This window comes from Tursiops truncatus, chromosome 6, assembly GCF_011762595.2.
Source record: "Tursiops truncatus isolate mTurTru1 chromosome 6, mTurTru1.mat.Y, whole genome shotgun sequence".
Classification (NCBI taxonomy): Eukaryota; Metazoa; Chordata; class Mammalia; order Artiodactyla; family Delphinidae; genus Tursiops; species Tursiops truncatus.
Window position 1 is genome coordinate 115,538,441 of NC_047039.1, and position 17,260 is coordinate 115,555,700.

Below are 17,260 nucleotides of genomic sequence, written 5' to 3' on the forward strand. Positions count from 1 at the left end.
TATATGCCCAGTAGTGGGATTGCTGGTAGTTCTATTGGTAGTTCATATGGTAGTTCTATTGGTAGTTTTTTAAGGAACCTCCATACTATTCTCCATAGTGGCTGTACCAATTCCCATTCCCACCAGCAGTGCAAGAGTATTCCCTTTTCTCCACACCATCTCCAGCATTTATTGTTTCTAGATTTTTTTGATGATGGCCATTCTGACCAGTGTGAGATGATATCTCATTGTAGTTTTGATTTGCATTTCTCTAATGATTAATGATGTTAAGCATTCTTTCATGTGTTTGTTGGCAGTCTGTATATCTTCTTTGGAGAAATGTCTATTTAGGTCTTCTGCCCATTTTTGGATTGGGTTGTTTGGTTTTTTGTTATTGAGCTGCTTATAAATTTTGGAGATTAATCCTTTGTCGGTTGCTTCATTTGCAAATATTTTCTCCCATTCTGAGGGTTGTCTTTTGGTCTTGTTTATGGTTTCCTTTGCTGTGCAAAAGCTTTGAAGTTTCATTAGGTCCCATTTGTTTATTTTTGTTTTTATTTCCATTACTCTAGGAGGTGGGTCAAAAAGGATTTTGCTGGGATTTATGTCATAGAGTGTTCCACCTATGTTTTCCTCTAAGAGTTTGAGAGTTTCTGGCCTTACATTTAGGTCTTTAATCCATTTTGAGCTTATTTTTGTGTATGGTGTTAGGGAGTGATCTAATCTCATGCTTTTACATGTACCTGTCCAGTTTTCCCAGCACCACTTATTGAAGAGGCTGTCCTTTCTCCACTGTACATTCCTGCCTCCTTTATCAAAGATAAGGTGACCATATGTGCATGAGTTTATCTCTGGGCTTTCTATCCTGTTCCATTGATCTATCTTTCTGTTTTTGTGCCAGTACCATACTGTCTTGATTACTGTATTTTTGTAGTATAGTCTGAAGTCAGGGAGCCTGATTCCTCCAGCTCCGTTTTTCGTTCTCAAGATTGCTTTGGCAATTCGGGGTCTTTTGTGTTTCCATACAAATTGTGAAATTTTTTGTTCTAGTTCTGTGAAAAATGCCAGTGGTAGTTTGATAGGGATTGCATTGAATCTGTAGATTGCTTTGGGTAGTAGAGTCATTTTCACAATGTTGATTCTTCCAATCCAAGAACATGGTATATCTCTCCATCTGTTTGCATCATCTTTAATTTCTTTCATCAGTGTCTTATAATTTTCTACATACAGGTCTTTTGTCTCCTTTGGTAGGTTTATTCCTAGATATTTTATTCTTTTTGTTGCAATGGTAAATGGGAGTGTTTTCTTGATTTCACTTTCAGATTTTTCATCATTAGTGTATAGGAATGCCAGAGATTTCTGTGCATTAATTTTGTATCCTGCTACTTTACCAAATTCATGCCAGAGATTTCTGTGCATTAATTTTGTATCCTGCTACTTTACCAAATTCATTGATTAGCTCTAGTAGTTTTCTGGTAGCATCTTTAGGATTCTCTATGTATAGTATCATGTCATCTGCAAACAGTGACAGCTTTACTTCTTCTTTTCCGATTTGGATTCCTTTTATTTCCTTTTCTTCTGTGATTGCTGTGGCTAAAACTTCCAAAACTATGTTGAATAAGAGTGGTGAGAGTGGGCAACCTTGTCTTGTTCCTGATCTTAGTGGAAATGCTTTCAGTTGTTCACCATTGAGGACGATGTTGGCTGTGGGTCTGTCATATATGGCCTTTATTATGTTGAGGAAAGTTCCCTCTATGGCTACTTTATGCAGGGTTTTTATTATAAATGGGCGTTGAATTTTGTCGAAAGCTTTCTCTGCATCTATTGAGATGATCATATGGTTTTTCTCCTTCAATTTGTTAATATGGTGTATCACGTTGATTGATTTGCGTATATTGAAGAATCCTTGCATTCCTGGAATAAACCCAACTTAATCATGGTGTATGATCCTTTTAATGTGCTGTTGGATGCTGTTTGCTAGTATTTTGTTGAGGATTTTTGCATCTATGTTCATCAGTGATATTGGCCTATAGTTTTCTTTCTTTGTGACATCCTTGTCTGGTTTTAGAATCAAGGGTGGCCTCATAGAATGAATTTGGGAGTGTTCCTCCCTCTGCTATATTTTGGAAGAGTTTGAGAAGGATAGGTGTTAGCTCTTCTCTAAATGTTTGATAGAATTCGCCTGTAAAGCCATCTGGTCCTGGGCTTTTCTTTGTTGGAAGATATTTAATCACAGTTTCAATTTCAGTGCTTGTGATTGGTCTGTTCATATTTTCTATTTCTTCCTGATTCAGTCTTGGCAGGTTGTGCATTTCTAAGAATTTGTCCATTTCTTCCAGGTTGTCCATTTTATTGGCCTAGAGTTGCTTGTAGTAATCTCTCATGATCTTTTGTATTTCTGCAGTGTCAGTTGCTACTTCTCCTTTTTCATTTCTAATTCTATTGATTTGAGTCTTCTCCCTTTTTTTCTTGGTGAGTCTGGCTAATGGTTTATCAATTTTGTTTATCTTCTCAAAGAACCAGCTTTTAGTTTTATTGATCTTTGCTATCGTTTCCTTCATTTCTTTTTCATTTATTTCTGACCTGATTTTTATGATTTCTTTCCTTCTGCTAACTTTGGGGTTTTTCTGTTCTTCTTTCTCTAATTGCTTTAGGTGCAAGGTTAGGTTGTTTGTTCGAGATGTTTCCTGTTTCTTAAGGTAGGATTGTATTGCTATAAACTTCCCTCTTAGAACTGCTTTTGCTGCATCCCATAGGTTTTGGGTCGTCGTGTCTCCATTGTCATTTGTTTCTAGGTATTTTTTGATTTCCTCTTTGATTTCTTCAGTGATCACTTCGTTATTAAGTAGTGTATTGTTTAGCCTCCATGTGTTTGTATTTTTTACAGATCTTTTCCTGTAATTGATATCTAGTCTCATAGCATTGTGGTCAGAAAAGATACTTGATACAATTTCAATTTTCTTAAATTTACCGAGGCTTGATTTGTGACCCAAGATATGATCTATCCTGGAGAATGTTCCATGAGCACTTGAGAAAAATGTGTATTCTGTTGTTTTTGGATGGAATGTCCTATAAATATCAATTAAGTCCATCTTGTTTAATGTATTATTTAAAGTTTGTGTTTCCTTATTTATTTTCATTTTGGATGATCTGTCCATGGGTGAGAGTGGGGTGTTAAAGTCCCCTACTATGAATGTGTTACTGTCGATTTCCCCTTTTATGGCTGTTAGTATTTCCCTTATGTATTGAGGTGTTCCTATGTTGGGTGCATAAATATTTACAATTGTTATATCTTCTTCTTGGATCGATCCTTTGATCATTATGTAGTGTCCTTCTTTGTCTCTTGTAATAGTCTTTATTTTAAAGTCTATTTTGTCTGATATGAGAATTGCTACGCCAGCTTTCTTTTGGTTTCCATTTGCATGGAATATCTTTTTCCATCCCCTTACTTTCAATCTGTATGTGTTTCTAGGTCTGAAGCGGGTCTCTTGTAGACAGTATATATATGGGTCTTGTTTTTGTATCCATTCAGCCAATCTGTGTCTTTTGGTGGGAGCATTTAGTCCATTTACATTTAAGGTAATTATTGATATGTATGTTCCTATTCACATTTTCTTAGTTGTTTGGGGTTCGTTATTGTAGGTCTTTTCCTTCTCTTGTGTTTCTTGCCTAGAGAAGTTCCTTTAGCATTTGTTGTAAAGCTGGTTTGGTGGTGCTGAACTCTCTCAGCTTTTGCTTGTCTGTAAAGGTTTTAATCAAATCTGAATGAGATTCTTGCTGGGTAGAGTAATCTTGGTTGCAGGTTTTTCTCCTTCATCACTTTAAATATGTCCTGCCACTCCCTTCTGGCTTGCAGAGTTTCTGCTGAGAGATTAGCTGTTAACCTTATGGGGATTCCCTTGTGTGTTACTTGTTGTTTTTCCCTTGCTGCTTTTAATATGTTTTCTTTGTATTTAACTTTTGACAGTTTGATTAATATGTGTCTTGGCGTATTTCTCCTTGGATTTATCCTGTATAGGACTCTCTGTGCTTCCTGGACTTGATTAACTATTTCCTTTCCCATATTAGGGAAGTTTTCAACTATAATCTCTTCAAATATTTTCTCAGTCCCTTCCTTTTTCTCTTCTTCTTCTGGACCCCCTATAATTCGAATGTTGGTGTGTTTAATGTTGTCCCAGAAGTCTCTGCGACTGTCCTCAGTTCTTTTCATTCTGTTTTCTTTATTCTGCTCTGCAGTAGTTATTTCCACTATTTTATCTTCCAGGTCACTTATCCGTTCTTCTGCCTCAGTTATTCTGCTATTGATCCCATCTAGAGTATTTTTCATTTCATTTATTGTGTTGTTCTTCATTGTTTGTTTCATCTTTAGTTCTTCTAGGTCCTTGTTAAATGTTTCTTGCATTTTCTCTATTCTATTTCCAAGATTTTGGATCATCTTTACTATCATTATTCTGAATTCTTTTTCAGGTAGACTGCCTATTTCCTCTTCATTTGTTAGGTCTGGTGGGTTTTTATCTTGCTTCTTCATCTGCTGTGTGTTTTTCTGTCTTCTCATTTTGCTTATCTTACTGTGTTTGGGGTCTCCTTTTTGCAGCCTGCAGGTTCATAGTTCCCATTGTTTTTGGTGTCTGTCCCCAGTGGCTAAGGTTGGTTCAGTGGGTTGTGTAGGCTTCCTGGTGGAGGGGACTAGTGCCTGTGTTTTGGTGGATGAGGCTGGATCTTGTCTTTCTGGTGGGCAGGTCCACGTCTGGTGGTGTGTTTTGGGGGTGTTTGTGGACTTATTATGATTTTAGGCAGCCTCTCTGCTAATGGGTGGGGTTGTGTTCCTGTCTTGCCAGTTGTTTGGCATAGAGTGTCCAGCAGTGTAGCTTGCTGGTCATTGAGTGAAGCTGGGTGCTGGTGTTGAAATGGAGATCTCTGGGAGATTTTCGCCGTTTGATATTATGTGGAGCTGGGAGGTCTCTTGTGGACCAGTGTCCTGAAGTTGGCTCTCCCACCTCAGAGGCACAGCACTGACTCCTGCACCAAGAGCCTTTCATCCACATGGCTCAGAATAAAAGGGAGACAAAGTAGAAAGAAAGAGGAAAGAAAGAAATAAAAAGAAAGAAGATAAAATAAAATAAAGTAACATAAAATAAAATAAAGTTATTAAAATAAAAAAATATTAAGAAAAAAATTTTTTTTAAGAAAAGAAACGGATAGAACCCTAGGACAAATGGTGGAAGCAAAGCTATACAGACAAAATCTCACACAGACGCATACACATACACACTCACAAAAAGCGGAAAAGGGGAAAAAATCATAAATCTTGCTCTTCAAGTCCACCTCCTCAATTTGGGATGACTCGTTGTCTATTCAGGTATTCCACAGATGCAGGTACATCAAGTTGATTGTGAAGCTTTAATCCGCTGCTCCTGAGGCTGCTGGGAGAGATTTCCCTTTCTCTTCTTTGTTCTCACAGCTCCAGGGGCTCAGCTTTGGATATGGCCCCGCCTCTGCGTGTAGGTCGCAGGAAGGCGTCTGTTCTTCGCTCAGACAGGACGGGGTTAAAGGAGCCGCTGATTCGGGGGCTCTGGCTCACTCAGGCCGGGGGGGAGGGAGGGGCACGGAGTGTGGGGCGGGCCTGCGGCAGCAGAGGCCAGCATGACGTTGCACGAGCCTGAGGTGCGCGGTGTGTTCTTCTGGGGAAGTTGTCCCTGGATCCCGGGACCCTGGCAATGGCGGGCTGCACAGGCTCCCCGGAAGGGAGGTGTGGATAGTGACCTGTGCTCACACACAGGCTTCTTGGTGGCTGCAGCAGCAGCCTTAGCATCTCATGCCCGTCTCTGGGGTCCGCGCTGTTAGCCGCGGCTCACGCCCGTCTCTGGAGCTCCTTTAAGCAGCGCTCTTAATCCCCTCTCCTCGCGCACCAGGAAACAAAGAGGGAAGAAAAAGTCTCTTGCCTCTTCGGCAGCTCCAGACTTTTCCCCGGACTCCCTCCCGGCCAGCCGTGGTGCACTAACCCCTTCAGGCTGAGTTCACGCCGCCAACCCCAGTCCTCTCCCTGCGCTCCAACCGAAGCCCGAGCCTCAGCTCCCAGCCCCGCCCGCCCTGGCGGGGGAGCAGACAAGCCTCTCGGGCTGGTGAGTGCCGGTCGGCACCGATCCTCTGTGCGGGAATCTCTCCGCTTTGCTCTCCGCACCCCTGTTGCTGCGCTCTCCTCCGCGGCGCCGAAGCTTCCCCCTCCGCCACCCACAGTCTCCACCCGCGATGGGGCTTCTAGTGTGTGGAAACCTTTTTCCTTCACAGCTCCCTCCCACTGGTGCAGGTCCCGTCCCTATTCTTTTGTCTCGGTTTATTCTTTTTTCTTTTGCCCTACCCAGGTACGTGGGGGGTTTCTTGCCTTTTGGGAGGGCTGAGGTCTTCTGCCAGCGTTCAGTAGGTGTTCTGTAGGAGTTGGTCCACGTGTAGATGTATTTCTGGTGTATCTGTGGGGAGGAAGGTGATCTCCGCGTCTTACTCTTCTGCCATCTTCCCCTCGTCCCAAAGCCTGGTCTGTATTTTTGATGGATAGATGATGATTCGTACATTTTCATCTGGATTCGAGTTTAAGCTGCTTAGAGTTAGGGACTCATTTGCATTTCTAACCTTGAAAGAAAGAAATTAAAATGGATAGAAAACCCATTGTGATGTTTGCACAGAATTGTAAAGAGAAAGGTTCAAGTGACTATCGTAATATCAGTATAATTACTGGTTTGGAGTCATTGATGAGAGAGTGAATTTTAAAACGCTTCCCTTCTTCTGTCTGGCAGAGCCCACCAAGACTTAGGTCTGGGTCCCCCGCTTTTACTAGTCACTCTGGGAGATCCCTGGACAGGCTCAGAGCCAGAGCCAGTGCACGCTGGGCCGTGGGACAGGGATACGTTTGCCTCTCCAGAGGTTTTCTCTACCCTGGAAATGCACAGACGCTGCTGGAGCTGGAAGCCACCAGCCCCGGCAGCAGTGGTGGCGGCTTCTGTCGGGGTTATCTGGCTCAGGGCAGCGTCCTGTCCCATGTGGGTGCACACGTGCACACACACCGTCTCCTGCCCGGCTGCAGCTCCTGAAGACCCAGCAGCAGTGGTCTGCAGCCTTCTTCTCCACTTCAGGTGTTTGGAAACATCGCCCTGGATGACGACACCAGCATCAACCGGCACAACAACTTTCGGACGTTTCTACAAGCCTTGATGCTGCTGTTCAGGTGCGTTGTGGGGAGGTGGGTCCAGGCTCACTGGCTTCTTCACTCAGGATGGGACCACCCCCCAGCCCTGGTCACACTGGCTTCTCCGCAGCGGACCTTTCCAGTTTCTCTTCTTTCCCTGCTTGTTCTTCCCTAAGGGCTCCTGGGCTTCAAGACAGCCCGAAGGGGAGGCCCTGAGGAGGTCAGCCTGAGAGCGCCAGGCCGGGCCCGCCTCCTCCACCTTGTCTCTGCTCCCCGGCGGCAGCTGCAAGGCCTCCAGTGGGGCTGCAGCCCGAGAGGTCTGGGAGGACAGAAGGTGTCCAAAGGGCTTTTCTTGGTGTGCCAGGCCAGGCTTCCCGCGTGCTCACCTTAGTGATTCGGGGATCTGTGCTACCAGGAGAAGCAGGGCAGTGGAGCGCTGCTGTCAGCAGCTGGCACCCGCTCGGTGGCCCAGGGAACCCAGCCGGCCAGCAGTGCCGTTCTGATGGGAGCTGCAGTTCCTGAGGCTCGGGGGTGCGGCCAAGGGGAGCACCAGGGCGGGGCCTGGAGGAGCACAGGCTGGTGTCCGCTCAGAGGCCTCCCTGCGCGGATGTGTGTGGGACGGCTCCCCCGCCATGGCTGTCAGGCGTGGACACCCGTGGGCTGGGGCTGTCCACCCGCCTGGCTTGAGAATGCACTTGTGGGCGGAGGCCAGAGAGTGGAACGTGTCTCCCTCCTTCCCCGTGACCCTAGGAGGGGAGAAAAGAGCTCTGTAGTGACTTATGGTAGAGGGGACAGCACACCCTGCGTTGGGCCCTTTCCTGAGGTTTCACCATCTGTGTTCACTTATGTAAATGCATCGGGCGGGCTGCTGCCAGGCCCACGCTTGGGGACCCCCAGCACATCTGGCCCTATGCAGATGCGTTTTGGGCACCGTGGGAGTTCTTCTTTATATGGAGGGTGAGCTCAGATCAGGCCTGCTTCACTGCGCTGCCTGGACAGAGTTTTCGCCTTGTTCTTTGCAGCAGATGAACAAGCATCCTTAGGCTTTTTACACTTTCCCCAAATAGTGTCGTTTCTCTGGACTTTAGCTGTTACATTAACTTTATTTCTTTGTTTATTAATAGCCTGCCTTGTGCCACAAAAGATATGAAGTGAGCCTTGGTTTTAAGCCTTTGATCTCAAAGATCTCTCTTCCTTCCTCATCTTGGTGTCACATGTGGGCACCCTCGTCATTCAGGCCTGGCACGGGCTGAACCAGCTGTTGTCCATAGGGAGTGGGCCCAGCTTCTGCCCGGGGCTGACCACATAGGGGCACAGGGGGGACCCAGGCCTCTGGCCCACCTGCAGGTCTGGTGCACATCTGGCCCCTGGTGCGGGCCTCACACACAGAAGCAAACGTCCACGCAGGAGGGGCCTCTGTGGTAGCTGCTCGGGGTGGGGGTATTCTTGATGTGTTCGAGAAGCAGTAGAAGCTGGGGTGGCTGGTGTGGGGTGAGGTCAGGGAAAGGGCAGGCTGTGGGTAGTCATGTGGATTTTACCTTTTGCAGGGAGTGAGGGGGTCACTGAGGGGTCATTGATCTTATCCCTGGGCTGCTGGTGGGGAGTGAGCATCCAGTTAAGAAGCTGCTGCAGCAGCCCGGGGTGGGGAGGTAGCACGTGTCTGGCTGGTTTGAAGGCCGATGAGCTGATGATCAGGACACGGTGAGAGAGGAGGCGAGGGTGACGCCCGCGTGTTTGGCCTGAGCAGAGGGAAGGGTGGAGTCCCTGTGTCCTGAATCCAGGAAGACTGGGCGGCGGCTGCCGGGGAGGAGATCGGAGCCCACAGAGGGGAGCTCGCCATGGTGCTGACTTCTGGTGCGGTGGATTCTTTCCCGTAGCTAGTGCTTTCCCAGTTATGATCAGCTTGAAAAGCTAATGCCAGAGGCTTCTTTTTAAGAAGCAACGTCTGATAACCAGACCTCACACATGTGCAGGATCCCTGTGGGAAGGAACCCAGCTCTCCTGAATTCCCAGGCTCCCTCCCAGGGCCGGTCCTGGGCCTTCCTTCCTGGGCCTCATGCTCTGCCCTTTTCTCAGGAGCGCCACTGGGGAGGCCTGGCACGAGATCATGCTGTCCTGCCTCGGCAGCCGGGCCTGCGACGCGCTCGCCAATGCCGCTGAGTGTGGGAGCGACTTCGCCTACTTCTACTTTGTCTCCTTCATCTTCCTCTGCTCCTTTCTGGTGAGTCCCGGACGCTGTGCCCATCCCGTCGCCTGTGTCTGCTGGTCTCAGACCGCCTTGGGCCCCCCTAGTCTCTTGCTGGTCCCTGATTTTGATCCATGTCACATGAAAGCTGATTCCACATCGATGGTCCTCGTTTCCCCAGAGATGAGGACCTCGTTAATCCTGAAAGGACCCACTGGGTAATGAGCTCCTGTGGGCCTGCCTTTACTTCTGTGGAAGGGGTTTTAAGTTTCTGTAGGGCAATTGTCCCTCAGTTCTCAGCTTCTAGAAGGACTTGCACCGTGGTGATAAGATACGAAGCCGCAGAATTCCAGGCAGCCTGCCTGTGACCCATGAGCTATGGAAACTCATGGGGTCAGGTTGGAGGTGTCAGCGGGCCAGGTCGCAGGGTGTGGATTTTATTACAAGTCAGCAGAAGGCTCTGGGACACTGTGAGCAGTGGCATCCTCTGCTTGACATCTTAAAACCTCACTCTGGCTTCTGGCTTCTGGTCAGGAGAGGCTGTAAGTGAGCAGGAGATAATTAGAGGTGACAGTTGGAGAGGGTGGGTGTGAAAGAAGTTGTGTGGACTTGGGCTGCATTGTAAAGGTAGAGCTGACACAATTGATTGAACACGAGCATGAGAGTAAAGGAGGGAAAAACGCTGCCTTCTGGGGTTTGCTGGGGTGATGGAGTGAGTGGTTCTTGCCCCGAGATGGAAAGGTTGGGGAGCCATGGGCGTGGGGATAAGGAGGGGGTGGTTAGAGACACGTGGGGGCCTCTGGGCTGGAGATGTGGATTCGTCGTCGTTCGTATTTGGTGTATCCATCAGGCTTGGTGATACCCTCTAGGTCCCTGTGTGGTCCAGAGACCCACGGCTTAAACATTGCCTGAGCACTGGTTAGAAATGCAGATTCCTGGGTCCCTTCCAAGACTTGCTGTATCAGGATCTCTGGGAGAGGGACCCAGGAATCAGTTTTAGTGAACTTCCTGGGTGATTCCTTGTGTGCTAAGTTCGAGGAGCACTGACCTATGGAGAAGAGGGCTGAAGACTCAGCCCTGGGGGCATTTAGGAGACAGAAGGGAGCATGGGATCCAGAAGTTGATTCGGAGCAGTGAGGCAGGAGAGAGCCAGGAGAGGGCAGTCCCCTAAAAACCAAGGGAAGAAGGTGTCCCTAGTGGGAGGGAATCATCAACCATGTGAAATATTGTTGGGAGGTAAAGTAAAATGATGACTGAGAATTGCTCATGGGGTGTGGAAAGGTAGAGACCATGGGTGCCCTTCACAGGAACAGTTTCTTTGGAGTGTTAGGATCAAAGCCTTACTGCAGCAGGTTCAAGAGACAACAAGAAGCAAAGAGCATAGCAAGAGTGGACAGCTGCTTTCCACAGTGGGCAGTGCTGAGCAGACACTTCAGATTTACAGTCATAACTTTCATGCAGGACCAGCCAGCACAGTTTGTGCTTTTCTCGGGCCATATTCTCTACTTGGCGCCATGGGTAGCAAAGTGCATTATTCAGATTTGGGATTTACCAGACAAGTGTAAGGAGGGAGAAAACGATGTGTGTAAAAGTATCATCTTAGTGCTGGATGTGGGATCAGGCCTGGGGACAGGAGGGAGGGGAGGGGCAGGACCACTGGATCAGAGGTCCCCATGGGACACAAGTATTAGATGAAGTGAGCCAGAAGGATAGGAACTGTGGGCAGAGAGTGAGACATCTGTGGTTAAGACTTTGGAGGTGGTAATGGTAATGTTCATTGGTAGTCACTGGTAATGAGTTGTTTTGCAGTCATACGAGTAAGGGGCTGAGATGATGGCGGGAGGCTGGGGGGAGGTCAGGGATCAGAGGGGCCAGGCAATAGTTGACCCAGCTCTGTGGATATTAACAGCAACAAGAATTAAGAGTAGATGTGGGGACAAATACAGCAAGTCAGGTGCACGTTTCCCAGGAAGCAGGGGGAGGTTGGTAGACCAGAAACCTTAAACGGCAGGCTTTTTTCTTAAGAGGATGGAGGGGGACACCACTGTTTCACCTAGAGCAATGGGAAATGAAGAACGTTCGGGTAAGATGAAGATAAAAGAATTTCTATTGATGGTGAACTGAGAGTTTTGGAAGGTACAGTAGAAGGTTGGGGTAGTTGGGAGAGGTGTGCATTTGAGACCGATGAGCTTGCATATTGATAGAAAAATACAGAAAAATCTATGAAACTAGTCTTTCACTAGTTGCCAGGAACCAAGGAGAGGATTTGCATGTTGGGGTCATTCCCTGATACATCAGAAGACCCACTGTGGGCAGTGGGGAAGGAAAGCTTTCTGGAGAGTCACCCGTCTTGTAGGTAGGGGGGACAGTGGTCTCTGTGAAGTTCAAAGACATCTGGTGCTGCAAGAGCCAGCCAGTCCATGGGCGCAAGGTTGAGCCCACCAGGTTGGCTTCACTGTGCTCTGGCTGCAGACATGCGGTTCCACAGAAAGCCACATTCATGATGCCACACCATCCACAGGACCGACACTCCCTGGACATGTCAGGGGTGAGCCGAGGCATGACATTATTCTGTTGGTTCCATTCATCCAGCAACTCCACTTCTGAGTATATATCCAAAAGAAATGAAGACAGGATATTGAAGCAATATCCACACTCCCATATTCATTGCAGCCATTATTCACAGTAGCAAAGATAGGAAACAGCCTAAGTGTCCATCAACAGATGAATGAATATAGAGGATGTGACACACACGCACACGCACACACACAATTGAATAGTATTCAGCCATGAGAAGGAGATCCTGCAATTTGTGACGACATGGATGGACCTTGAGGGCATTATGCTAAATGAAATAAGCCAGATAGAGAAAGACAAATAGTGCATAGTATCACTTATGTGTGGAATCTTTTTTTAAAGAAGTCAGCATCATAGAAACAGAGTAGAAAAGTTGTTGCCAGGGCCTGGGGATTGGGGAAATAAGGAGAGGTTGATAAAAGGGTACAAACTTTCAGCTATATAAACAAAGTCTGAGTATCTGATGTAAAACATGGTGAGTATAGTTTTTAAGACTGTATTATATAAGTGAAATTTGCTAAGAGAGTAGAACTTAAATGTTCTATCACTAAAAGATAAACATGTGAGGTGATAGATGTGTTAGTTAATAGATGGCGGGAACCCTTTCACAACGTATATGTATATCAAATCACCACAATGTACACCTTAAGAATCTTACAATTTTGTTAATTCCACCTTAATAAAGCCTGGGGGTGGGGGACAATGTGGTGCTGGCATAAGGATAAATATAGAGAGCAATGGAATAGGATTGAGAGTCTGGAAGTAAACCCAAACATCTATGGCCAATTGATTTTTGACAAGGATGCCAAGACCATTCAATATGGAAAGAACAGTTTCTCTAACAAATGGGGAGGAGCTAACTGGTTATCCACATGCAAAAAAATGAAGTTGGACCCTTACCTCACTCCATGTAAAAATATTAACTCAAAATTGATCAGAGACCTAAGTGTGAGAACTAAAACTGTAAAACTTTTAGAAGAAAACATAGGGAACCAATCTTCATGACCTCAGATTTGGCAAAGAATTCTTAGATTTGACATCATAATCACAAGCAAGAAAAGAAAAAAAATAGATAAATTCAACTATCAAAATGCAATACTTTTGTGCATTAAAGGATATTATAAAAATATGAAAATACAATAGAAGGAATGGGAGAAAATATTTTATAAGGGGTTAATATGCAAAATATATAAAGAACTCCTACAACTCAACAACAAAAAGAGAAACAACCATATAAAAAGGGACAAAGAATCAGAATAGTCATTTTTCCAAAGAAGATCTTCAACTGGCCAGCCAACAAGCACATAAAGACATTCAACATCCTTGGTCATTAAGGAAATGCAAATAAAAACCACAATGAGATACCATTTTGCACTCACGAGGATGGCTAGAATAATTTTTTTTTTTTTTAAACAGAAGATACCAGGTGTTGGTGAGGACATGGAGAAATAGGGACTTTTGTGCATTGCTGATGGAAATGTAAAAAACAGTAGCTTCTGTGGAAAACAGTTTGGAAGTTCCTCAAAAACTTAATCATAATATTACCATATGACCCAGAAATCCCATTCCTAGGTATGTACGCGAGAGAAATGAAATTTTATGTCTACACAGAAATTTGTCCATGAATATTTATAGCAGCATTAACCATTAACAGCCAAAGGTGGAAACAACCCAAATGTCCATCAGTGGATGAATGGATAAACAAATTGTAGTACATACCTACAAAGGAATATTATTCAGCCATAAACAGGAAGGAACTTCTGCCAAATGCTGCAACATGGATGAACTTTGAAAACATCACACTAAGTGAAAGAAGCCAGACTCAAAAGGTCATACATTGTATGGAGTTTTTTTTTTTTGTGGTACGCGGGCCTCTCACCACTGTGGCCTCTCCCACCGCGGAGCACAGGCTCCGGACGCGCAGGCCCAGTGGCCATGGCTCACGGGCCCAGCCGCTCCGCGGCATGTGGGATCCTCCCGGACTGGGGCACGAACCTGCGTCCCCTGCATTGGCAGGCGGACTCTCAACCACTGTGCCACCAGGGAAGCCCTGTATGGAATTTTTTATTCGAAATATCCAAAATAGACAAATCTACAGGTACAGAAAGGAGATTGGTGGTTTCTAGGGAATGGGAGGACGGAGGAATAGGGAGTGATTACTTAGGGGTGCAAGGTATTCTTTAGGAGCGATGAAAAGATTTTGAAACTAGGGAAGTGGTGGTTGCACAGTACTGTGCGTACGCTCAATGCCACTGAATTGTAGACTTAACTGTATGTTAAGTGAATTTCAACTCAGTTAAAAAAACAAAACAAAACAAAATACCTGAGCTGTAGTTCTCTAGAGCCCAAACTATTAAGTCCAAAGTTGCTACTTTCCTTGAAGGTTTACCTGAGAAGGGGAGAGGGTGGGGACCACACAGTGGAGAAGATTAACCTAGACGGCAGGACAGATCATGGACAGGAGAAGCTGGGCCTGAATGAGGACGGGGTGGGAGAAGTAGAGAACAGAAGCCTTCAGAGGACAAATACTGGGTTGGGGTTAGCCTGTGGGACCTAGAACCCGGGGAAGGATGCTGCTGGTGGTGGTGGCAGTGTAAAGGGGGCCTGGGAAGCCCTCTGCAAGGCTGTGGAGGGAGCAGGTTGGGCAGGCTCTGCCTGAGTCAGTGACGTCTGCTGCCCTGTCCGCCTCACACGGAGACTTTGGCTGCAGGTGGAGAGGTGGGGGAGGGGGCAGGCTGAGGTCTCTGGATGTCACCTCTTTTCCTTCCTGTCCTGCAGATGTTGAACCTCTTTGTGGCGGTGATCATGGACAATTTTGAGTACCTTACGCGGGACTCTTCCATCCTAGGGCCTCACCACCTGGACGAGTTCATCCGGGTCTGGGCTGAGTACGACCCGGCTGCGTGGTGAGTGAGCCACCATGCTGTGTGGTCCTCAGGGGTGGTCCCTGCCACCCACGGATCTCAGCACAGGGCTGCGTGGTGAGTGAGCCCCACGCTGCGTGGTCCTCAGGGGTGGTCCCTGCCACCCACGGATCTCAGCACAGGGCTGGTGGCTGCAGACATGTTTCAAGTGAGTGTTCCCCCTGTGGATTTTGGCTGGGGTAAGTTAGGGTCCATCCTGCTCCCCGTGGGGTACTGCTGAGCCCGCCTCCCAGGGGGTGCGCTCATTCCCACTCTCGGTGTTCTTGTATACAGCTCCCTGGGCTGAGAAATCCTCTTCTCAGACCCTCCGTCCAGCCCTTCGGAGGTTACCTGGGGGTCATGGAAGGTTTTCAGGGGGTTGTGAGACTCAGGGTTCCTATTGACGGGAGCTCACCGTCTTCTCACGTCTGGGGTCGTGGAGAGCGTGTGGAAACAGAGAAGGACCTTCTCTCAGGGCCTCACCGTTCTTGTGAAGCTCTGAGACCTCTGTGGGCAGAAATAATGTGGGGCCTCAGGACATTCTCCTCTGTGGACTCGGGGCTCTCCCTCCCTGCCATCTCCTTGACGTCAGGAGCCAAGTGCACCTCTGTGTCACCAGCCCAGGCCGCGAATAGAGGGTTCTCAGTAAAGTTTTATTGAAATCAGATGAGCTGCCAGGAAGGGTCTAGTGTGATTGAGGCCCTTTGGTCTTGGTGAAAAAGGGTTACTGCGCTGCTGTTGCGTAAGTGAGGGGCGATTCGCTTCCAGACGGAGCAGGGGTGTCCTGAAGGGAGTGGCCTGGGGTCAGGAGGCGGTGGAGACTGTGTTTCGTGGGAGATGCTTGCACACCTGTGACATTGCGTCCTGGGGGTCAGCACGGCAGCACGGATCCACCACCTGCCGATTTGTCTGTTCCTTCATCGCGCACTCATTCCCTTGCTCATTCATTCATTCACCCTCTCGATCCGTGGCTTGAGGAGTTACTAAGGGTGCACTCTCTGCAGCAAAACACAGGACGCAGAGGGCCCGAGAGACCTGGCCATCGGTAAGACTCAGGCCTGCTCAGCGCCTCACTCACGGGGAGCCCGGGAGTGAACTGTGCCCCAGGGCGGGGGCTCCAGGGGGACGAGAAGACCCTGGAACGGGGGTGCCGCCGCTTCCCGCCTCCTCTCCCTCAGGCTCCCTGGCCTGCCCGCGTCCCTGTGGCGCAGCTCTGTGTCTGGTCACCCTTTGTGTGGCAGAGGCCTTTAGGAGAGGGTCAGCGTCCTCATGGGAGGATCCTGCTACCCACAGAGCACCTGGGACTCTGAATCCACGTTCAGCAAGGGGAATACTCTGGAGCTTTCTGACCCTCCAGGCCCCAAAATCCTGGGAGCTTGGCTGGGCTCCCGTACCCGCTTCTTATGCAGTCTCCCTGGAGCCCCCATCCCATCACAGTGAAGATCCAGAAGGCGTTATGTGAGGCCCTTTCCGGTCTGGGCAGCACCAGGGCCCTGGGGCTCTTCCAGGCCCAGAGCATCTCTGAGTGTGTTCCAGTGTAGTGAAAAATTGGCAGTTTTCACACAGTGTAGAACAAGCCTGGCTGTTATTTATGGTTCGTGTTGTGTGTGACTTTTCATGGTCTTGGAGAGTCCCAGCATTTTTCTGATGCATCAGCACATTTGCCCACAGCACATGCTTGAGTCCACAGGCTCAGGGGTATTCCTGGGTTCTCTGGTCAGGAAGGCCCAGTCAGACCGGAGGGGAGACTGACCACACCCAAGGCCTGGTCCTTGTCAGGCAGAGGGCGGGAGGGAGTCCAGTGAGGCAGGATTGAGGCTCATTCCAGGAGGGCCATCCTGACTGTGGTCTGAAGAGATGCTGCTGCTTCTGGGCGTATATTTTTCTAGAGGAGAAAAACACAGATGTTGTATAGAGCATGACTTGGACTAACAGGCAAAGGCAAGTCAGTGCAGGCCTGCGAGAGGGGGGTCATGTCTCCCAGATCTCTATGGACTGTAGACCCAGCACCTCCCCAGTCAGCCCCAGGTGGAGCAGAATTAAGACATACAAGAAGTGGACTCGGGCCAGACGGCAGCTCTGTGATTGTGCACAGAGACGGCTGACTGTCTCCCAAATCCAGGGTTCTAGAACTGGGGCCTCTGGAAGGCATAGGCATTCAGGAATATGGTGAAGTGCTTATGGAAGAGTAGATAGCAAAATGTAAGCCTCAGCCCAGAGCAAGATACCAGCAGGATAACACAAGACCCCCAGTCCGGAAGTAGCACAGGCATGACCTGCAACTGACACTCAGACGTGCTTCTCCCACGAGCGGCTGGGGCGGCGGAAGGCTCGGCTGAGGCAGCTGAGCAGGCTGGGTCTGTACCCCACGACTGGCAGGGCAGAGCGTGCTTGAGCCTTCAACTAGCCTCTGTGACAGCTGCAGGGCCGTGACCA

The 17,260-nt window shown here is 47.9% G+C and overlaps 1 protein-coding gene across 1 annotated transcript in view; it reads left to right on the forward strand.

Moving 5' to 3' along the window:
• CACNA1B (calcium voltage-gated channel subunit alpha1 B) overlaps positions 1 to 17,260 on the forward strand; it is a 195,201-nt gene that overhangs the window by 157,427 nt on the left and 20,514 nt on the right. Inside the window, exons 35-37 of the mRNA XM_073806930.1 lie at positions 7,107 to 7,198; positions 9,236 to 9,380; positions 14,700 to 14,827. Coding sequence (XP_073663031.1) covers positions 7,107 to 7,198; positions 9,236 to 9,380; positions 14,700 to 14,827 — 365 coding nt within the window. The remainder of the gene's footprint in view (positions 1 to 7,106; positions 7,199 to 9,235; positions 9,381 to 14,699; positions 14,828 to 17,260) is intronic.